Genomic DNA, 23,881 nt, shown 5'->3' with positions numbered 1-23,881 from the left:
AGTGAAGTGGCTCCAAGTGCAGATGTTCAGATATCAATTGAAAAAGTTCACAAAGGATGAAACCAGTTGAGCAAACTTGTGGCACAACTGAAGCAGAAGTTCATCTTTTTACTTGACATGAAGTCACGCTGATGATTTCTGAGTCCTTTCTATCTGTCAGTACTTGTTTCCCAGTAGTCTGGTTTATAAAAGGATTAAGAATATAATTATAACTAGCTCATCAGAATAATAAATGAATCTGTACACATCATATTTAGAAACTTTTACATTTGGTGACATTTTGTGTTCGAAATGAAAAGGAAATTTGTTACTGTGAGTATATTCTGTACTGAGTGACTTTTATATATTGAATATTCTCTCCCCTGCTGTTTTTTCTTTATTTTGAAGACTATTTACTCTGGTTGTTGTGTGATCTGCTCTTGGCATCAATAATCTGTGTGAGTGGTGGAGAGGGAGGGAGACTTTGTGATTTCCTTTGATGAATCTGAAAAGCCTAAATGTACTTGATCATTCATTTGGAGATCAGTTATACAACAATCTATACTAATACACTTAAATAGAGAACAAATATTGATCACAGCATTTATATATTTATTATATTAAGTTCTTTACTGACAGATTTCTCTTCAATCATGTTTTAATATGTTAAGTTTTCACTTGTGTATAAACTTCACCCACTCCTCTGTCATAGCAAACATATACATTATATATTTAGACTTTCAGCAGTGGAACTTAAATAAGTACATTCAAATACTTAAGAGTCATTTTGAGGAGCTCGTACTTTTACTATGAGTTTTTCCATTTAATGTTATTTCATACTTCTACTCCACTGCAGTTCAGAGGGAAATATTCTACTTTTCACTGCACTGCATTTATTTAGCTTTCATCATAAGGCCTGCTTCAATTAATCAATACAAAATATAATCAAAAAATACATTCTGATGTGTTATTATAGCTACCCAACCATATAGACTTAAATCAGCCATGGTTACCAGCTTCGCCGTTAAAGTGACGTGTACACTTTAATGCATCAATAATCATGAAATTATTAAATATCTATTTATTCTTGAATTGAAACTTACTGATCAGCAGAGAGCAAGAAGAGTATTTCTGTTAAACTCAAACCTTTTCTAAAATGCTTCAGAAACGGCAAAGTGAAAAACAGCATCAGGTGTTCAAACATCAACAGTGGTGTTAGATTTCTGTGGTTGGGGCAGTTTTCAGCGTCCACAACTTCAGATCAGTTCAGGAGCTTTTAGCCTGCAGGACAGAGCTGGTCTGACCTGATGTTTGTGTTTAAGAAGCTCTCTCACTCTCTTTCTCCTCTGGCTTGATTTCTTTCATTCACGTTTTCATGTCACATTAAAAGGCCAAATATCGCTTCAAGGAAACTATATTTAGTGTTTATTGTTTGTCACTCTGTCCTAATATGAGGTCTAATTTGTGCCGAGACCCATGTGCAGGCCTGCACGGAAACATACTGACACATAAATAAGATACTTTATTGGTTATGGACTTCAGTATGGACACAGAGATGTTCCCCTCCATCTCATTCAATAACCAGATGGTGCGATTGCACACAGGTGTGTTTAAAACAACAGATACTATCAGGGAGAAACTGCACTGCTGCACATCCACTGCAGGTTTGAACACTTTGATTTGTTGTTTGTTGGTGGTATTTTGATCAGGACTGTGTTCACTCCCAGGGCAGCCATACACAACACAAGAAGACCCTGCAGCATCCACACCACCTCCACAGTGTCTGACCTGCAGCTGACAGTGACCTCTGACCTCCCAGAAAACATTATGTGACATCAGCCGTTATAGAAAATGTGAGCAGCAGCTTTCATGTGTGGACAAAGTGGAGACACCAGAATAAAGCTCCCCACGAAGCTCCCCTTCCCCTCACACGGGCCAAAAACACGCTAGTTTAACTTTCACTTTCGTTGACAACCTCAGCGGGTCAGTTCTACCCAGCAACAAGTCGTCCTGAATTCTCATTGGCTGGACGGGCCATGTGACGTCAGAGCCCCTTCCCATCTTGTGGAGCAGCAAACAGGAGCTCAGTCCAGACGGGTCTGCAACCTTAACTGCTCTAAGAGCCATTTGGTTCCGTTTCCCACAGAAAAGAAAACACCGGGAGCCGCAAAACCCTTCTGACATTCAAAATGAAGATAACACTGCATATATTGTTTTTTACCTTTATGTTATGTATAAACAAACCATAGTGTGTTGCTTTCATGTAACCAATGGACTGCTACAGAGAAAATGAAGTGACATTTCTGAATGCAACAAAAACATTTTGAAAAAGACGCTGGGTTGAAGGTTACTTTTAAATAAAATACGCAATGTCTATTTTAGTCCATCTTGTATTTAACGAACTTAAATGATCCATTGGCAGCAAACCAAAAATGCCGTCGTCTTTTGTGCCTTCATCCTTTTACTGGAGCGTCCAGTCAGCTGTCAACCTGAATAACAAATGGACTATTTCACTGAACAATGAAAAAAATAGGAATATATGCAAAATAGTAGATTATTAAAATATTTCTCTTACTTGGTTAATGTGATTTTAGTTCCTGAACCTCAGCGAACAGCGTCTGCATGTCATCTTTTTGACATTTTTACACACTGTTGTCCCATTTTTGGGAGTATTTTAATTTATTATACATCAATACAACCCTTACATCCTAAATCTTAATAATATGTATAGATTCATGCCTTTACTAATGAAATAAATTGCCTTAAGAGCACATGAACACAAATGAAATCACCTTTTTTGTATCAAAATACATATACAATCTGGCAGAAATATATTCAGAAAGGAACAATTTGCATAATAAATACATTTCCACTGATTTCCCTGGGGGGAAAATTTGATTCGCGGGTTTCCGGGAGACACGCGAGTGAAAATACCGTAATGACACCATGTTGGCTGTAAAGCGCAACGTCTCAGCTTTCAGAAACCGTTGGAATTTTTCCGAAAGCACAAACTGTGGCGGAATTACGGTAATCCAGAGCCGGTGGGCCCGTTAGGTCTTAGACTTAGATTTAAACTTCTTTAGAGAGTTAAAATAGTCATGATTTAGTTTTCAAAGCCACAGGGAGCCGCAGCAGAGGGATTAAAGAGCCACATGCGGCTCCGGAGCCGCGGGTTGCCGACTCTGGACGGAGAAACACAAGAACCATGAATCCCTCAATGATTCAGATGATCAAGATGAAGACTCTGGTTTTTCTGGCTCTGATGTTCCTGCAGGACGCGACGGCTCGTGAGTTAAGATGTTATTTTAAATCGGTTGATCGTAAAGAAAAAAAAAAAGCTCCGTGTCTTTATGTAGTGTTTCTGTGAATTACTCGATGTTTTGATCGTTTTTTTTAATGTTTGATTTCAGGACTTCTTTGCAGATTACAGAAATGTTAAAAAGCTATAAAGTCATAATCTTAAAGGTCACGTGAGGACATTCAGTCAGTTCATCTCATTATAATCCCTAATAATACTTTCTGTCAGAGGGAAGGTGTGTTTCTAAAAAGAGCTGTTGGAAACTGTGTTTATCTTTGTTTTTAGCTATTATTTGAGACATTATCTTAATCGATATTGTCAGGATCATTAATCGATACTGTCTAGTCGATCTAAATGTTAAAATGGCAGCAGAACTACGACGCGCCAAACTCTCCAACACACACTCAGATTAATAAAGAAAGAACAGTAACGATCATAAAAACAAGAGTTTCTTGTCCAAAACTTTGAATAGTTCACTTTTCAGTCTTTAATCTTTAAACTGTTCATTACTGTTTAATATAGACCTTAAAACTGTAAGTTTAGAAATTATGTAAATCTACATTTTTAGTTTTTCTTCATTGATTAACACATTTTCAGTCTCAGATCACGTTAATATAGTTAATTTGGATTGTGTACACTTAATTATGTCCTTCTTACAGTGACTCACTCTCTGAAGTATTTCTTCACTGCCTCTTCTGGAGTCTCAAACTTCCCAGAGTTTGTGATTGTTGGGTTGGTTGATGATGTTCAGATGTTTCACTACGACAGTGAGACCAAGAGAGCAGAAGCCAAACAGGACTGGATGAGCAGAGTCACAGAGGATGATCCTCAGTACTGGGAGAGGGAGACTGGGTACCATCAGGGTTCCCAGCAGGCCCTCAAAGTCAACATTGACACTGCAAAGCAGCGCTTCAACCAAACTGGAGGTTTGTTTATATTTCACTTTCTACTGATGAAACATTATTTACAGGTGTAACCACACACACACACACACACACACACACACACACACACACACACACCCCAGTCTGTCAGCAGTGTTTTATTCACAGAGATTAAACTGTCTGATGGAGCCTTTTCTTGGCTTTATATTTTAATATTTATTGGATGTATTTACTCACATATGTTTATTGTGTTTCTACATTTCGTTGCTGCCGTACCTCATTACCTTATATTTAGATTTTTATATTTATTTGCTCTCTATGTAGTCTTTACATTTATTTTATTTTCATACATGTCTTTTCCTAATGTCCTAAAGTCAGCAGACTATCAGATATATGCATCACGTGCACTCTGAGACAACATTTAATCGTTCTTTCACTGCTGAAACCAGAACAGAACACAATGAAACACTAATATTTTATGGTGCAATATAAACTGAGCTTTACACTGAGAGAGCAGCTTTAATGGTTATGACTGTGTTTTAGAAAATGTCCTTTTCAGGTGTTAATTAAATGAAAGTCGTCCCACTTTACCTCCCGTTACACTAATCACTAATCATGCACCCCCACTTTTACCTGTGATCAGACCCCCATGCCTCAGTGTGTCTGTGCCACAATAAACATCTATTCTGAAACAATTAGTCAAGTAATCAATTAGCTGATCAACAGAAAATTAATTGACAACATTTTTAATCATCCAATCATTTAAGTCTTTTATTTATTATTTTATTTATTTATTACTTATTTAACTTATTTAATGCAGAATGTTTTCTAGCACCAGTTTCTCAATAAGAGAAAAAGCCGGCTCTTTGAAGTGAACGATGGGAGCCGGCTCCTGATTGGGAGCCGATGCGATCGGGATGTTTGTTTTTCTCGTCTTTTCTCTGTTAAAGCTGCACGTGATTGGTCAAGATGTGTGGTGGTGTCTGTGTGTCCAAACTGAGCGGGAGGGAGGGGGGCACAGCGCAGTGAGCACACGAACTGGAGTGAGGGGGAGAGATGAGAGTGTGAGAGAGTATTGCTGCATAGTCAGACTGCAGCAGGACAGGTGAGAAAAATGAGCGACAGAAAATGGTGTAAAATTTGGACACATTTTAATACACTTGATAGTTGGAGGGCAGAGTGCAGACTTTGCAAAATTCAAGTTTCATATCGGGCAGGCTCCACAAACAACCTGCACAGACAAGTGTGTGTACTGTTCACCATCAATTCAGTTAGAGGAGGAAAGACAAGCAAGGGAAGCTGCTGTTAATGAAGGTGCCAGTGTGTCTACTGCTCCTACATTATCTACAGTATCATCCAGGACAACAACACAGCCACCAAGACCTACAGCCCTGAGCTCTATGAGCCAGTAAAACTAAATAATTTAGAATCAATAAAGCAATATAAATAATACATATTCTATATAATGTGTTTTTTACATTAGTAATTCATTTTACACATAATTTGGCAATAAATGTATTGAAGCAACAAAAATATCTGAGGAGCCACTTGGGAGCCAAAAGAGCCGAAATTCCCATCACTACTTTGCTGCTTTTCTCTGTTTATTATCACTTTAAATTAAATACTGTTCAGTGTTGGTCGGACAGAAGAAGCTGTTTGAAGGTTTCACCTGAAGCTCTTGGTGCTCATGAAGGCTTTTTTCACCTTTTTTCAGTGATCTCACTCTGTTTAATGATGTCTCTCTTTGTCCCCCCCCCCCCCTCTCTCTCTCCCCCCCCTCTCTCTCTCTCTCTCCCTCTCTCTCTCTCTCTCTCTCTCTCTCTCTCTCTCTCTCTCTCTCTCTCTCTCTCTCTCAGGTGTCCACATTGCCCAGAGGATGTACGGCTGTCAGTGGGATGATCAGACGGGAAAAACCAACGGTTTCAGTCAGGATGGTTATGATGGAGAAGACTTCATAGTATTTGACCTGAAGACAGAGACATGGATCGCTCCAACACCAGAGGCTGTCATCACCAAACACAAGTGGGACAATAACAAACCCGGGATAGTACAGTATAAAAACTACCTGACCCAGATTTGTCCTGAGTGGCTGAAGAAGTACGTAGATTATGGGAGGAGCTCTCTGCTGAGAACAGGTAGAGTCTCATGACCTGATGTGGATTCATGGACACAGTAATGTTAATATGTCTTCTTTGTGTCTTCTCAACAGTTATATGAACAAAATACACCCACTTTGTGTCACATTTATCTTTCTGTCATGTTCTCTCTCCTCTTCATCTCTCTGCCTCCTACTTTACCTCAGTTTCTGTCACTTTCTCTCCCACGCTTAAAATAAATAATGTTATGTAGATAGTAACAGTGATATTTCTGCTATATAATATTAATGATTAGATTAACCTACATAATTAGTTTTTAAGGAAACTCCTTTCTTTCTACGTACAAAATGGCCGCCAAGATGTCAACAGCTGCTCAGGGCCGAACGTTCAAATCCTCTTCAACTTCCTCCACTTTGAAAGGTTATAGCTTCGTCATACTTTCAGCCAGAGACTCCATTCAACTTTTAAACAGACCACAAGACCTTCAGCTGTTACAGTATAATTTAGCTTTTTTACATATATTTTGCAGTTTTGACAATATCACAGTTTTAGTTTTATGCCGTTTTCGCTCCTTTTCAGATTTTATAATGGGTGTGTATTGCGCTGCCTAGAGTGGGTGACATCATCGCTAGAGTGCAGAGGAGCAGGAAAATCATGTGAAAATGTTGTCTTTATCTCACTCTCACGACCACAGTGTGTCACTCAGACTCACCATTTATGCACCAAAACGTAGGAAAAATCGTGCCCGTCGCAGTGATGTGGCCATGGAAACAAAAAACATACACAGCTGCCTCCAAGAGCCTCGAAGCGTCAGGAGAGCCAACCAACTGCCTCATTGACTGCCATGTTAACTGAGAGCACAAACTTCAGGAGGGAGGCAGAAACAAACACTTTTCTAACCTGCTCCAGCTCTCTCAATTTAGAAGTTAGAGACATTAAACTACATGTACGTGTTCAGCAGACCCTCTTCTCTCCACTGGTCCACACATTAAAGCTGTGACGGTCACTGTTTTTAGCTAAAACCTGGATTTTCAGAGGTGTGTCACAGCTGAAATGTCAATGAAAAGAGCTGTGTGAGCCCAGAGTGACTCAGCAGGCACCATCACCATGGCAACCTGACAGCTGATTGACAGGCACGTGGTGCATTCAGAGGCAGTAGGAATTCCCAGCACCCAAATCATGGAACCTTAAACCATAAATTACAGTTACAAAAAGCAGCAATGCAGTGTGGCGTCAGCTATTCAGCAGGCAGCATTCACACTGCAGTGTCTTCAGGAACTGCACATTTTCTAGTTTTGTTTAATTTATGACAATAAAGATGAAAGATAAAGTAAATTTCTGGCAGGCAAGACAATTTTGTTTTAAATAACATTTTTAGTATAAACATGTATGTATATTTAAATTATTTTACATTTAAAGTCAGACACTGTGTCCAAATATATACATGAGGCGTATCAACAGTTTTGCATCGTCGTAGTGCAACAGTTACACATGATACAGAAATCTAACAGTTTTGTACAACAGAAAATAAATGAGTTAGATCATGTTTATGCAAGAAAGATGAACAATACAGATTTATCAATAACTCCTCACAGTTTAACTTCACACAGTAACAATTAGAGTGACAGGAGCTGACTGATAAATATCATTTTTTCACCATCTATCATTAATATATACTAATTGATTTGAATAAAGATGATCATATTTTCTTTGTAAACCAACTTCTCACCAGTGAAGTGTTATTTGGTTTTGTCTTTTCTTTGTCAGACCATCTAAAAGCAGCACAAATATCTACTATATAAACATCTATGCTCAATACTGAGGAGGAATTCTGTATTGATTGATTAAAAAGTCATATCTGTTCATGGACACACTTTATTTGCCACATTGCCTATTTACACCTGGCTGCAAATAGCATCTGCTAAATATTAATATATAGTACATACTAATAGCGTATAAACTGTCTTTCTCTTTACTCCCAGACCGTCCCAAAGTGTCTCTCCTCCAGAAGTCTCCCTCCTCTCCAGTCACCTGCCACGCTACAGGTTTCTACCCTAACGCAGCCATGATGTTCTGGAGGAAAGGTGGAGAGGAGCATCATGGGGGCGTGACCCTCGGAGAGATCCTCCCCAACAACGATGGATCCTTCCAGACGAGCGTTGACCTGAAAGCACCAGGAGCATCTGAAGACTGGGGGAGCTACGAATGTGTGTTTCAGCTCTCTGGTGTCGAGGACATCGTCACCAAACTGGACAAAGCAGTGATCGAGTCCAACGAAGGTAAGACAGGAATCAGAAGTGATGGAGGTGGGAGGTGGGTCTGGTTGGGAAATGGATGTTTTTCTCTCCTAACCTGCTTCATCTGTACAGGCTGTGATTTGTTTGTTGTTTTCTGCTCAACAGAGAAGCCCCTTGACTTCACCATCATCATCATTGCTGCAGTGGCTGTTCTGGCTGTCATCATTGCTTTGGCTGGATTCTTCATCTATAAAAAGAAGAACGGTGAGAAACCAAAACTGAAACTGTGTCTCCATTTTTCCAGTGCTCTGAATTTAGACTTCAGTCCAAACAATAATAAGGTCTCAGAGCCACAGTCATTATAACATGACTATAGCATGATGATGTCAGGGAGAGATGACAGGAAAAGAACTATTGTAAGATCGAACCAAAAGATAGAAAAGATTTATATATCAGTCTGAGTGCATAGAAGAGGACATCATCACTGAGAAGAAAGTGACAAAGTGTGGCATTTCTACTTGTAACAACATAAAACATTTGTCTTTTCCTTTTATTTCAGCCAAACGCCCTCCAAGTAAAACTTCTTTTTATTCTATTTTCACTGAGCGGACATGCAGTCTGTAGATTAAGAAGGATTTCTGGATATTGTGGGGAATGATATGCAACAAAAAACACATTCTGGAAACCATATTTTGTTGGGCAGTGTTGGGCAGTGTTCAGTGTTCTGAGGGAGTTTATCCGATTCACTTACGCTAGAGTTTTCACCAGATGGCGTGGCGAGGCCTCAAATTTCTGTTTCGCCATGAAACAGGAAGTGGTTACTAATTAGGCTCTTCATGGTCCAATCAGGACCAAACTTTGCTGGATTGGTTGTTTTTAAATAGAATTAGAAGTATATTCACTTCTCCAGGCACCACCACACCACTGGGTCTAGTAGAACTAGTGTTGATTTATTTAATTGGTTTTTGTAGATATAAAGACTTCATCTGGCACTTCTCCTGCAGGAACTTCGCCGAGCAGATCAGGTACATATCTCTCTATCTGTCCCTCTGACTGTCTCTACATAAATCTTATCATATCCATTTTTGTCCTTTACCTGTTAAAATGATTTTGTATTTTGTTCTCTTCAGACTCACCGGTTTCTTCAAGTAGTGCTGAGGATTCTTCTACAGACGGTGTAAACAGCAACACGCCATTGGTGACCAAAGAACAAAGTAATGGATCACAGCCCAACGCTGTTCTGGGGAGCTAAATGGACCGTGTAAATGGTGAATGATTCAAATACAAGGACGGATGACCTCACTGTTGACAAAAATAATGTGTGCAAAGACTGTATTTATAAATTTATAGAGATGTATGAGGATAGAAAATCATCAGCAAACATAGATATAGACTCAAACACTCATTCACTCTTTCACTCACTTTAAGATGAAGATAATCCTTTATTGATCCCTATGGGGGAAATTCAGGTGTTGCAACAGTCAATGAACAGGTATCCAACATTAAAAATACAAAATCAAAAGCACAATAGATAAAAGTAACACGTTAAAAAGAAAGTGTCAATTTATGGCAAAGATGTCATATATAAGTAGCAGCAGGTTTGAGAATAGTGCAAATGTGAAAGCATCGATGTAGTGCAGTGTGACAAAAATAAAAACAGTACAGTGGGATATTACTGTCAACCATAACTACTGCTATAGTAATAATGATAATAATATACTATAATATGGCAATAGTAATAATAATAAAGATATTGACAGTTCTAATAACAACCATATTAATGATAGTTCAATATGACATAATGAAGTTTACTATAGTGTAATGCAAACATATACTAGTATAGTTGATTTTCATTCAGACAGATAAAAACACAAATGAATAAATAAACCAAAGTACAAAGAAGATTAAACTCTGGAGAGGATGTGGTGAGCAGATAAACCACAGTCAGGTATTTTGGTCATGTAATGCTAAAAGTGTCTTCTAGGAATCTTCTATTAGAAAACTGTTAGATATTTTTGGGATCTCTCTGAACAAAAACCCACTGGTTCTACTGCAGGAGAGCGAAGACTCAAACTTGTTCCCAGTAATAAGGGTAGCAATAATTAAACAAATTACAAGGGACTGGTTAAAAGATGACAACTTAATCAACTCTATATGAAATGAAATACATATACTATCTCTGGGCTATCTAGGGCTGTCTCGCTGGATGTGATGATTAAGACAAAAATAGGATTTTAGTTGTACTGATGTTTCTTTGCATGTTCGAATAAACAAACATGAATGAGTGAATATATGCTAATACATGTGTACACATAGACACACTGTGTGCTATTTTATTCTCTATTTCACCTTTTTTCTCTCTCTGTTTTGTGTTTTTGATTTATAATCCTTGATATATTCTGTAACTCCAGAATCACAATGGTATTTTAAGGGAAAAGTAAGTGTGTGCCTTGTATTCTTTTGTGTTGTTAAATTTAAAATATATGTATTTAGATAATAAAACACGTGTCAGTGTGGTAAATTAAACGTGCCTGCTCATCTGAGATCACACAGGAACGTGAATAAATCCTGGTTTTTCACACAAACACCAAGTGAAGTGGCTCCAAGTGCAGATGTTCAGATATCAAATGAAAAAGTTCACAAAGGATGAAACCAGTTGAGCAAACTTGTGGCACAACTGAAGCAGAAGTTCATCTTTTTACTTGACATGAAGTCACGCTGATGATTTCTGAGTCCTTTCTATCTGTCAGTACTTGTGTTTCCCAGTAGTCTGGTTTATAAAAGGATTAAGAATATAATTAGAACTAGCTCATCAGAATAATAAATGAATCTGTACACATCATATTTAGAAACTTTTACATTTGGTGACATTTTGTGTTCGAAATGAAAAGGAAATTTGTTACTGTGAGTATATTCTGTACTGAGTGACTATTATATATTGAATATTCTCTCCCCTGCTGTTTTTTCTTTATTTTGAAGACTATTTACTCTGGTTGTTGTGTGATCTGCTCTTGGCATCAATAATCTGTGTGAGTGGTGGAGAGGGAGGGAGACTTTGTGATTTCCTTTGATGAATCTGAAAAGCCTAAATGTACTTGATCATTCATTTGGAGATCAGTTATACAACAATCTGTACTAATACACTTAAATAGAGAACAAATATTGATCACAGCATTTATATATTTATTATATTAAGTTCTTGACTGACAGATTTCTCTTCAATCATGTTTTAATATGTTAAGTTTTCACTTGTGTATAAACTTCACCCACTCCTCTGTCATAGCAAACATATACATTATATATTTAGACTTTCAGCAGTGGAACTTAAATAAGTACATTCAAATACTTAAGAGTCATTTTGAGGAGCTCGTACTTTTACTATGAGTTTTTCCATTTAATGTTATTTCATACTTCTACTCCACTGCAGTTCAGAGGGAAATATTCTACTTTTCACTGCACTGCATTTATTTAGCTTTCATCATAAGGCCTGCTTCAATTAATCAATACAAAATATAATCAAAAAATACATTCTGTGTTATTATAGCTACCCAACCATATAGACTTAAATCAGCCATGGTTACCAGCTTCGCCGTTAAAGTGACGTGTACACTTTAATGCATCAATAATCATGAAATTATTAAATATCTATTTATTCTTGAATTGAAACTTACTGATCAGCAGAGAGCAGGAAGAGTATTTCTGTTAAACTCAAACCTTTTCTAAAATGCTTCAGAAACGGCAAAGTGAAAAACAGCATCAGGTGTTCAAACATCAACAGTGGTGTTAGATTTCTGTGGTTGGGGCAGTTTTCAGCGTCCACAGCTTCAGATCAGTTCAGGAGCTTTTAGCCTGCAGGACAGAGCTGGTCTGACCTGATGTTTGTGTTTAAGAAGCTCTCTCACTCTCTTTCTCCTCTGGCTTGATTTCTTTCATTCACGTTTTCATGTCACATTAAAAGGCCAAATATCGCTTCATGTAAACTATATTTAGTGTTTATTGTTTGTCACTCTGTCCTAATATGAGGTCTAATTTGTGCCGAGACCCATGTGCAGGCCTGCACGGAAACATACTGACACATAAATAAGATACTGTTTTGGTTATGGACTTCAGTATGGACACAGAGATGTTCCCCTCCATCTCATTCAATAACCAGATGGTGTGATTGCACTCAGGTGTGTTTAAAACAACAGATACTATCAGGGAGAAACTGCACTGCTGCACATCCACTGCAGGTTTGAACACTTTGATTTATTGTTTGTTGGTGGTATTTTGATCAGGACTGTGTTCAGTCCCAGGGCAGCCATACACAACACAAGAAGACCCTGCAGCATCCACACCACCTCCACAGTGTCTGACCTGCAGCTGACAGTGACCTCTGACCTCCCAGAAAACATTATGTGACATCAGCCGTTATAGAAAATGTGAGCAGCAGCTTTCATGTGTGGACAAAGTGGAGACACCAGAATAAAGCTCCCCACGAAGCTCCCCTTCCCCTCACACGGGCCAAAAACACGCTAGTTTAACTTTCACTTTCGTTGACAACCTCAGCGGGTCAGTTCTACCCAGCAACAAGTCGCCCTGAATTCTCATTGGCTGGACGGGCCATGTGACGTCAGAGCCCCTTCCCATCTTGTGGAGCAGCAAACAGGAGCTCAGTCCAGACGGGTCTGCAACCTTAACTGCTCTAAGAGCCATTTGGTTCCGTTTCCCACAGAAAAGAAAACACCGGGAGCCGCAAAACCCTTCTGACATTCAAAATGAAGATAACACTGCATATATTGTTTTTTACCTTTATGTTATGTATAAACAAACCATAGTGTGTTGCTTTCATGTAACCAATGGACTGCTACAGAGAAAATGAAGTGACATTTCTGAATGCAACAAAAACATTTTGAAAAAGACGCTGGGTTCAAGGTTACTTTTAAATAAAATACGCAATGTCTATTTTAGTCCATCTTGTATTTAACGAACTTAAATGATCCATTGGCAGCAAACCAAAAATGCCGTCGTCTTTTGTGCCTTCATCCTTTTACTGGAGCGTCCAGTCAGCTGTCAACCTGAATAACAAATGGACTATTTCACTGAACAATGAAAAAATAGGAATATATGCAAAATAGTAGATTATTAAAATATTTCTCTTACTTGGTTAATGTGATTTTAGTTCCTGAACCTCAGCGAACAGCGTCTGCATGTCATCTTTTTGACATTTTTACACACTGTTGTCCCATTTTTGGGAGTATTTTAATTTATTATACATCAATACAACCCTTACATCCTAAATCTTAATAATATGTATAGATTCATGCCTTTACTAATGAAATAAATTGCCTTCAGAGCACATGAACACAAATGAAATCACCTTTTTTGTATCAAAATACATATACAATCTGGCAGAAATATATACAGAAAGGAACAATTTGCATAATAAATACATTTCCACTGATTTCCCTGGGGGGGAAAATTTGATTCGCGGGTTTCCGGGAGACACGCGAGTGAAATTACCGTAATGACACCATGTTGGCTGTAAAGCGCAACGTCTCAGCTTTCAGAAACCGTTGGAATTTTTCCGAAAGCACAAACTGTGGCGGAATTACGGTAATCCAGAGCCGGTGGGCCCGTTAGGTCTTAGACTTAGATTTAAACTTCTTTAGAGAGTTAAAATAGTCATGATTTAGTTTTCAAAGCCACAGGGAGCCGCAGCAGAGGGATTAAAGAGCCACATGCGGCTCCGGAGCCGCGGGTTGCCGACTCTGGACGGAGAAACACAAGAACCATGAATCCCTCAATGATTCAGATGATCAAGATGAAGACTCTGGTTTTTCTGGCTCTGATGTTCCTGCAGGACGCGACGGCTCGTGAGTTAAGATGTTATTTTAAATCGGTTGATCGTAAAGAAAAAAAAAAGCTCCGTGTCTTTATGTAGTGTTTCTGTGAATTACTCGATGTTTTGATCGTTTTTTTTAATGTTTGATTTCAGGACTTCTTTGCAGATTATAGAAATGTTAAAAAGCTATAAACTCATAATCTTAAAGGTCACGTGAGGACATTCAGTCTGTTCATCTCATTATAATCCCTAATAATACTTTCTGTCAGAGGGAAGGTGTGTGTCTAAAAAGAGCTGTTGGAAACTGTGTTTATCTTTGTTTTTAGCTATTATTTGAGACATTATCTTAATCGATATTGTCAGGATCATTAATCGATACTGTCTGGTCGATCTAAATGTTAAAATGGCAGCAGAACTACGACGCGCCAAACTCTCCAACACACACTCAGATTAATAAATAAAGAACAGTAACGATCATAAAAACAAGAGTTTCTTGTCCAAAACTTTGAATAGTTCACTTTTCAGTCTTTAATCTTTAAACTGTTCATTACTGTTTAATATAGACCTTAAAACTGTAAGTTTAGAAATTATGTAAATCTACATTTTTAGTTTTTCTTCATTGATTAACACATTTTCAGTCTCAGATCACGTTAATATAGTTAATTTGGATTGTGTACACTTAATTATGTCCTTCTTACAGTGACTCACTCTCTGAAGTATTTCTTCACTGCCTCTTCTGGAGTCACAAACTTCCCAGAGTTTGTGATTGTTGGGTTGGTTGATGATGTTCAGATGTTTCACTACGACAGTGAGACCAAGAGAGCAGAAGCCAAACAGGACTGGATGAGCAGAGTCACAGAGGATGATCCTCAGTACTGGGAGAGGGAGACTGGGTACCATCAGGGTTCCCAGCAGGCCCTCAAAGTCAACATTGACACTGCAAAGCAGCGCTTCAACCAAACTGGAGGTTTGTTTATTTTTCACTTTCTACTGATGAAACATTATTTATATTTTCATCCTGTATTTTAGTGAACAGGTGTAACCACACACACACACACACACACACACACACACACACACACACACACACACACACACACACACACCCCAGTCTGTCAGCAGTGTTTTATTCACAGAGATTAAACTGTCTGATGGAGCCTTTTCTTGGCTTTATATTTTAATATTTATTGGATGTATTTACTCACATATGTTTATTGTGTTTCTACATTTCGTTGCTGCCGTACCTCATTACCTTATATTTAGATTTTTATATTTATTTGCTCTCTATGTAGTCTTTACATTTATTTTATTTTCATACATGTCTTTTCCTAATGTCCTAAAGTCAGCAGACTATCAGATATATGCATCACGTGCACTCTGAGACAACATTTAATCGTTCTTTCACTGCTGAAACCAGAACAGAACACAATGAAACACTAATATTTTATGGTGCAATATAAACTGAGCTTTACACTGAGAGAGCAGCTTTAATGGTTATGACTGTGTTTTAGAAAATGTCCTTTTCAGGTGTTAATTAAATGAAAGTCGTCCCACTTTACCTCCCGTTACACTAATCACTAATCATGCACCCCCACTTTTACCTGTGATCAGACCCCCATGCCTCAGTGTGTCTGTGCCACAATAAACATCTATTCTGAAACAATTAGTCAAGTAATCAATTAGCTGATCAACAGAAAATTAATTGACAACATTTTTAATCATCCAATCATTTAAGTCTTTTATTTATTATTTTATTTATTTATTACTTATTTAACTTATTTAATGCAGAATGTTTTCTAGCACCAGTTTCTCAATAAGAGAAAAAGCCGGCTCTTTGAAGTGAACGATGGGAGCCGGCTCCTGATTGGGAGCCGATGCGATCGGGATGTTTGTTTTTCTCGTCTTTTCTCTGTTAAAGCTGCACGTGATTGGTCAAGATGTGTGGTGGTGTCTGTGTGTCCAAACTGAGCGGGAGGGAGGGGGGCACAGCGCAGTGAGCACACGAACTGGAGTGAGGGGGAGAGATGAGAGTGTGAGAGAGTATTGCTGCATAGTCAGACTGCAGCAGGACAGGTGAGAAAAATGAGCGACAGAAAATGGTGTAAAATTTGGACACATTTTAATACACTTGATAGTTGGAGGGCAGAGTGCAGACTTTGCAAAATTCAAGTTTCATATCGGGCAGGCTCCACAAACAACCTGCACAGACAAGTGTGTGTACTGTTCACCATCAATTCAGTTAGAGGAGGAAAGACAAGCAAGGGAAGCTGCTGTTAATGAAGGTGCCAGTGTGTCTACTGCTCCTACATTATCTACAGTATCATCCAGGACAACAACACAGCCACCAAGACCTACAGCCCTGAGCTCTATGAGCCAGTAAAACTAAATAATTTAGAATCAATAAAGCAATATAAATAATACATATTCTATATAATGTGTTTTTTACATTAGTAATTCATTTTACACATAATTTGGCAATAAATGTATTGAAGCAACAAAAATATCTGAGGAGCCACTTGGGAGCCAAAAGAGCCGAAATTCCCATCACTACTTTGCTGCTTTTCTCTGTTTATTATCACTTTAAATTAAATACTGTTCAGTGTTGGTCGGACAGAAGAAGCTGTTTGAAGGTTTCACCTGAAGCTCTTGGTGCTCATGAAGGCTTTTTTCACCTTTTTTCAGTGATCTCACTCTGTTTAATGATGTCTCTCTTTGTCCCCCCCCCCCTCTCTCTCTCCCCCCCTCTCTCTCTCTCTCTCCCTCTCTCTCTCTCTCTCTCTCTCTCTCTCTCTCTCTCTCTCTCTCTCTCTCTCTCTCTCTCAGGTGTCCACATTGCCCAGAGGATGTACGGCTGTCAGTGGGATGATCAGACGGGAAAAACCAACGGTTTCAGTCAGGATGGTTATGATGGAGAAGACTTCATAGTATTTGACCTGAAGACAGAGACATGGATCGCTCCAACACCAGAGGCTGTCATCACCAAACACAAGTGGGACAATAACAAACCCGGGATAGTACAGTATAAAAACTACCTGACCCAGATTTGTCCTGAGTGGCTGAAGAAGTACGTAGATTATGGGAGGAGCTCTCTGCTGAGAACAGGTAGAGTCTCATGACCTGATGTGGATTCATGGACACAGTAATGTTAATATGTCTTCTTTGTGTCTTCTCAACAGTTATATGAACAAAATACACCCACTTTGTGTCACATTTATCTTTCTGTCATGTTCTCTCTCCTCTTCATCTCTCTGCCTCCTACTTTACCTCAGTTTCTGTCACTTTCTCTCCCACGCTTAAAATAAATAATGTTATGTAGATAGTAACAGTGATATTTCTGCTATATAATATTAATGATTAGATTAACCTACATAATTAGTTTTTAAGGAAACTCCTTTCTTTCTACGTACAAAATGGCCGCCAAGATGTCAACAGCTGCTCAGGGCCGAACGTTCAAATCCTCTTCAACTTCCTCCACTTTGAAAGGTTATAGCTTCGTCATACTTTCAGCCAGAGACTCCATTCAACTTTTAAACAGACCACAAGACCTTCAGCTGTTACAGTATAATTTAGCTTTTTTACATATATTTTGCAGTTTTGACAATATCACAGTTTTAGTTTTATGCCGTTTTCGCTCCTTTTCAGATTTTATAATGGGTGTGTATTGCGCTGCCTAGAGTGGGTGACATCATCGCTAGAGTGCAGAGGAGCAGGAAAATCATGTGAAAATGTTGTCTTTATCTCACTCTCACGACCACAGTGTGTCACTCAGACTCACCATTTATGCACCAAAACGTAGGAAAAATCGTGCCCGTCGCAGTGATGTGGCCATGGAAACAAAAAACATACACAGCTGCCTCCAAGAGCCTCGAAGCGTCAGGAGAGCCAACCAACTGCCTCATTGACTGCCATGTTAACTGAGAGCACAAACTTCAGGAGGGAGGCAGAAACAAACACTTTTCTAACCTGCTCCAGCTCTCTCAATTTAGAAGTTAGAGACATTAAACTACATGTACGTGTTCAGCAGACCCTCTTCTCTCCACTGGTCCACACATTAAAGCTGTGACGGTCACTGTTTTTAGCTAAAACCTGGATTTTCAGAGGTGTGTCACAGCTGAAATGTCAATGAAAAGAGCTGTGTGAGCCCAGAGTGACTCAGCAGGCACCATCACCATGGCAACCTGACAGCTGATTGACAGGCACGTGGTGCATTCAGAGGCAGTAGGAATTCCCAGCACCCAAATCATGGAACCTTAAACCATAAATTACAGTTACAAAAAGCAGCAATGCAGTGTGGCGTCAGCTATTCAGCAGGCAGCATTCACACTGCAGTGTCTTCAGGAACTGCACATTTTCTAGTTTTGTTTAATTTATGACAATAAAGATGAAAGATAAAGTAAATTTCTGGCAGGCAAGACAATTTTGTTTTAAATAACATTTTTAGTATAAACATGTATGTATATTTAAATTATTTTACATTTAAAGTCAGACACTGTGTCCAAATATATACATGAGGCGTATCAACAGTTTTGCATCGTCGTAGTGCAACAGTTACACATGATACAGAAATCTAACAGTTTTGTACAACAGAAAATAAATGAGTTAGATCATGTTTATGCAAGAAAGATGAACAATACAGATTTATCAATAACTCCTCACAGTTTAACTTCACACAGTAACAATTAGAGTGACAGGAGCTGACTGATAAATATCATTTTTTCACCATCTATCATTAATATATACTAATTGATTTGAATAAAGATGATCATATTTTCTTTGTAAACCAACTTCTCACCAGTGAAGTGTTATTTGGTTTTGTCTTTTCTTTGTCAGACCATCTAAAAGCAGCACAAATATCTACTATATAAACATCTATGCTCAATACTGAGGAGGAATTCTGTATTGATTGATTAAAAAGTCATATCTGTTCATGGACACACTTTATTTGCCACATTGCCTATTTACACCTGGCTGCAAATAGCATCTGCTAAATATTAATATATAGTACATACTAATAGCGTATAAACTGTCTTTCTCTTTACTCCCAGACCGTCCCAAAGTGTCTCTCCTCCAGAAGTCTCCCTCCTCTCCAGTCACCTGCCACGCTACAGGTTTCTACCCTAACGCAGCCATGATGTTCTGGAGGAAAGGTGGAGAGGAGCATCATGGGGGCGTGACCCTCGGAGAGATCCTCCCCAACAACGATGGATCCTTCCAGACGAGCGTTGACCTGAAAGCACCAGGAGCATCTGAAGACTGGGGGAGCTACGAATGTGTGTTTCAGCTCTCTGGTGTCGAGGACATCGTCACCAAACTGGACAAAGCAGTGATCGAGTCCAACGAAGGTAAGACAGGAATCAGAAGTGATGGAGGTGGGAGGTGGGTCTGGTTGGGAAATGGATGTTTTTCTCTCCTAACCTGCTTCATCTGTACAGGCTGTGATTTGTTTGTTGTTTTCTGCTCAACAGAGAAGCCCCTTGACTTCACCATCATCATCATTGCTGCAGTGGCTGTTCTGGCTGTCATCATTGCTTTGGCTGGATTCTTCATCTATAAAAAGAAGAACGGTGAGAAACCAAAACTGAAACTGTGTCTCCATTTTTCCAGTGCTCTGAATTTAGACTTCAGTCCAAACAATAATAAGGTCTCAGAGCCACAGTCATTATAACATGACTATAGCATGATGATGTCAGGGAGAGATGACAGGAAAAGAACTATTGTAAGATCGAACCAAAAGATAGAAAAGATTTATATATCAGTCTGAGTGCATAGAAGAGGACATCATCACTGAGAAGAAAGTGACAAAGTGTGGCATTTCTACTTGTAACAACATAAAACATTTGTCTTTTCCTTTTATTTCAGCCAAACGCCCTCCAAGTAAAACTTCTTTTTATTCTATTTTCACTGAGCGGACATGCAGTCTGTAGATTAAGAAGGATTTCTGGATATTGTGGGGAATGATATGCAACAAAAAACACATTCTGGAAACCATATTTTGTTGGGCAGTGTTGGGCAGTGTTCAGTGTTCTGAGGGAGTTTATCCGATTCACTTACGCTAGAGTTTTCACCAGATGGCGTGGCGAGGCCTCAAATTTCTGTTTCGCCATGAAACAGGAAGTGGTTACTAATTAGGCTCTTCATGGTCCAATCAGGACCAAACTTTGCTGGATTGGTTGTTTTTAAATAGAATTAGAAGTATATTCACTTCTCCAGGCACCACCACACCACTGGGTCTAGTAGAACTAGTGTTGATTTATTTAATTGGTTTTTGTAGATATAAAGACTTCATCTGGCACTTCTCCTGCAGGAACTTCGCCGAGCAGATCAGGTACATATCTCTCTATCTGTCCCTCTGACTGTCTCTACATAAATCTTATCATATCCATTTTTGTCCTTTACCTGTTAAAATGATTTTGTATTTTGTTCTCTTCAGACTCACCGGTTTCTTCAAGTAGTGCTGAGGATTCTTCTACAGACGGTGTAAACAGCAACACGCCATTGGTGACCAAAGAACAAAGTAATGGATCACAGCCCAACGCTGTTCTGGGGAGCTAAATGGACCGTGTAAATGGTGAATGATTCAAATACAAGGACGGATGACCTCACTGTTGACAAAAATAATGTGTGCAAAGACTGTATTTATAAATTTATAGAGATGTATGAGGATAGAAAATCATCAGCAAACATAGATATAGACTCAAACACTCATTCACTCTTTCACTCACTTTAAGATGAAGATAATCCTTTATTGATCCCTATGGGGGAAATTCAGGTGTTGCAACAGTCAATGAACAGGTATCCAACATTAAAAATACAAAATCAAAAGCACAATAGATAAAAGTAACACGTTAAAAAGAAAGTGTCAATTTATGGCAAAGATGTCATATATAAGTAGCAGCAGGTTTGAGAATAGTGCAAATGTGAAAGCATCGATGTAGTGCAGTGTGACAAAAATAAAAACAGTACAGTGGGATATTACTGTCAACCATAACTACTGCTATAGTAATAATGATAATAATATACTATAATATGGCAATAGTAATAATAATAAAGATATTGACAGTTCTAATAACAACCATATTAATGATAGTTCAATATGACATAATGAAGTTTACTATAGTGTAATGCAAACATATACTAGTATAGTTGATTTTCATTCAGACAGATAAAAACACAAATGAATAAATAAACCAAAGTACAAAGAAGATTAAACTCTGGAGAGGATGTGGTGAGCAGATAAACCACAGTCAGGTATTTTGGTCATGTAATGCTAAAAGTGTCTTCTAGGAATCTTCTATTAGAAAACTGTTAGATATTTTTGGGATCTCTCTGAACAAAAACCCACTGGTTCTACTGCAGGAGAGCGAAGACTCAAACTTGTTCCCAGTAATAAGGGTAGCAATAATTAAACAAATTACAAGGGACTGGTTAAAAGATGACAACTTAATCAACTCTATATGAAATGAAATACATATACTATCTCTGGGCTATCTAGGGCTGTCTCGCTGGATGTGATGATTAAGACAAAAATAGGATTTTAGTTGTACTGATGTTTCTTTGCATGTTCGAATAAACAAACATGAATGAGTGAATATATGCTAATACATGTGTACACATAGACACACTGTGTGCTATTTTATTCTCTATTTCACCTTTTTTCTCTCTCTGTTTTGTGTTTTTGATTTATAATCCTTGATATATTCTGTAACTCCAGAATCACAATGGTATTTTAAGGGAAAAGTAAGTGTGTGCCTTGTATTCTTTTGTGTTGTTAAATTTAAAATATATGTATTTAGATAATAAAACACGTGTCAGTGTGGTAAATTAAACGTGCCTGCTCATCTGAGATCACACAGGAACGTGAATAAATCCTGGTTTTTCACACAAACACCAAGTGAAGTGGCTCCAAGTGCAGATGTTCAGATATCAAATGAAAAAGTTCACAAAGGATGAAACCAGTTGAGCAAACTTGTGGCACAACTGAAGCAGAAGTTCATCTTTTTACTTGACATGAAGTCACGCTGATGATTTCTGAGTCCTTTCTATCTGTCAGTACTTGTGTTTCCCAGTAGTCTGGTTTATAAAAGGATTAAGAATATAATTAGAACTAGCTCATCAGAATAATAAATGAATCTGTACACATCATATTTAGAAACTTTTACATTTGGTGACATTTTGTGTTCGAAATGAAAAGGAAATTTGTTACTGTGAGTATATTCTGTACTGAGTGACTATTATATATTGAATATTCTCTCCCCTGCTGTTTTTTCTTTATTTTGAAGACTATTTACTCTGGTTGTTGTGTGATCTGCTCTTGGCATCAATAATCTGTGTGAGTGGTGGAGAGGGAGGGAGACTTTGTGATTTCCTTTGATGAATCTGAAAAGCCTAAATGTACTTGATCATTCATTTGGAGATCAGTTATACAACAATCTGTACTAATACACTTAAATAGAGAACAAATATTGATCACAGCATTTATATATTTATTATATTAAGTTCTTGACTGACAGATTTCTCTTCAATCATGTTTTAATATGTTAAGTTTTCACTTGTGTATAAACTTCACCCACTCCTCTGTCATAGCAAACATATACATTATATATTTAGACTTTCAGCAGTGGAACTTAAATAAGTACATTCAAATACTTAAGAGTCATTTTGAGGAGCTCGTACTTTTACTATGAGTTTTTCCATTTAATGTTATTTCATACTTCTACTCCACTGCAGTTCAGAGGGAAATATTCTACTTTTCACTGCACTGCATTTATTTAGCTTTCATCATAAGGCCTGCTTCAATTAATCAATACAAAATATAATCAAAAAATACATTCTGTGTTATTATAGCTACCCAACCATATAGACTTAAATCAGCCATGGTTACCAGCTTCGCCGTTAAAGTGACGTGTACACTTTAATGCATCAATAATCATGAAATTATTAAATATCTATTTATTCTTGAATTGAAACTTACTGATCAGCAGAGAGCAGGAAGAGTATTTCTGTTAAACTCAAACCTTTTCTAAAATGCTTCAGAAACGGCAAAGTGAAAAACAGCATCAGGTGTTCAAACATCAACAGTGGTGTTAGATTTCTGTGGTTGGGGCAGTTTTCAGCGTCCACAGCTTCAGATCAGTTCAGGAGCTTTTAGCCTGCAGGACAGAGCTGGTCTGACCTGATGTTTGTGTTTAAGAAGCTCTCTCACTCTCTTTCTCCTCTGGCTTGATTTCTTTCATTCACGTTTTCATGTCACATTAAAAGGCCAAATATCGCTTCATGTAAACTATATTTAGTGTTTATTGTTTGTCACTCTGTCCTAATATGAGGTCTAATTTGTGCCGAGACCCATGTGCAGGCCTGCACGGAAACATACTGACACATAAATAAGATACTGTTTTGGTTATGGACTTCAGTATGGACACAGAGATGTTCCCCTCCATCTCATTCAATAACCAGATGGTGTGATTGCACTCAGGTGTGTTTAAAACAACAGATACTATCAGGGAGAAACTGCACTGCTGCACATCCACTGCAGGTTTGAACACTTTGATTTATTGTTTGTTGGT

At 38.2% G+C, this 23,881-nt stretch overlaps 2 protein-coding genes and 2 long non-coding RNA genes across 4 annotated transcripts; all 4 read left to right on the top strand.

Moving 5' to 3' along the window:
• Positions 1–3,154: 3,154 nt before the first annotated feature.
• LOC139215719 (major histocompatibility complex class I-related gene protein-like) lies at positions 3,155–9,118 on the top strand. The gene is made up of 6 exons (XM_070846765.1): positions 3,155–3,266; positions 3,937–4,203; positions 6,018–6,296; positions 8,240–8,536; positions 8,660–8,758; positions 9,054–9,118. The coding sequence occupies exons 1-6, from the start codon at positions 3,185–3,187 to the stop codon at positions 9,116–9,118; spliced, it is 1,089 nt and encodes a 362-aa protein (XP_070702866.1). The 5' UTR covers positions 3,155–3,184.
• A 160-nt stretch (positions 9,119–9,278) lies between these two features.
• LOC139216068 (uncharacterized) lies at positions 9,279–10,243 on the top strand. Its single transcript, XR_011585539.1, has 2 exons — positions 9,279–9,519; positions 9,625–10,243. It is a non-coding gene; the product is annotated as an uncharacterized lncRNA (long non-coding RNA).
• Positions 10,244–14,237: 3,994 nt separating this feature from the next.
• Positions 14,238–20,242, top strand: LOC139215717 (major histocompatibility complex class I-related gene protein-like). Its single transcript, XM_070846762.1, has 6 exons — positions 14,238–14,349; positions 15,019–15,285; positions 17,142–17,420; positions 19,364–19,660; positions 19,784–19,882; positions 20,178–20,242. Exons 1-6 carry the CDS (start codon positions 14,268–14,270, stop codon positions 20,240–20,242), a joined length of 1,089 nt encoding a protein of 362 aa, XP_070702863.1. The 5' UTR covers positions 14,238–14,267.
• Positions 20,243–20,402: 160 nt separating this feature from the next.
• On the top strand, positions 20,403–21,367 carry LOC139215926 (uncharacterized). Its single transcript, XR_011585531.1, has 2 exons — positions 20,403–20,643; positions 20,749–21,367. It is a non-coding gene; the product is annotated as an uncharacterized lncRNA (long non-coding RNA).
• Positions 21,368–23,881: the final 2,514 nt, after the last annotated feature.

The sequence above is a fragment of the Pempheris klunzingeri genome, chromosome 16 (genome assembly GCF_042242105.1).
Source record: "Pempheris klunzingeri isolate RE-2024b chromosome 16, fPemKlu1.hap1, whole genome shotgun sequence".
NCBI lineage: Eukaryota > Metazoa > Chordata > Actinopteri > Acropomatiformes > Pempheridae > Pempheris > Pempheris klunzingeri.
Note: the sequence above shows the minus strand (reverse complement) of the source record. Positions and strands in the feature narration are given on the sequence as shown.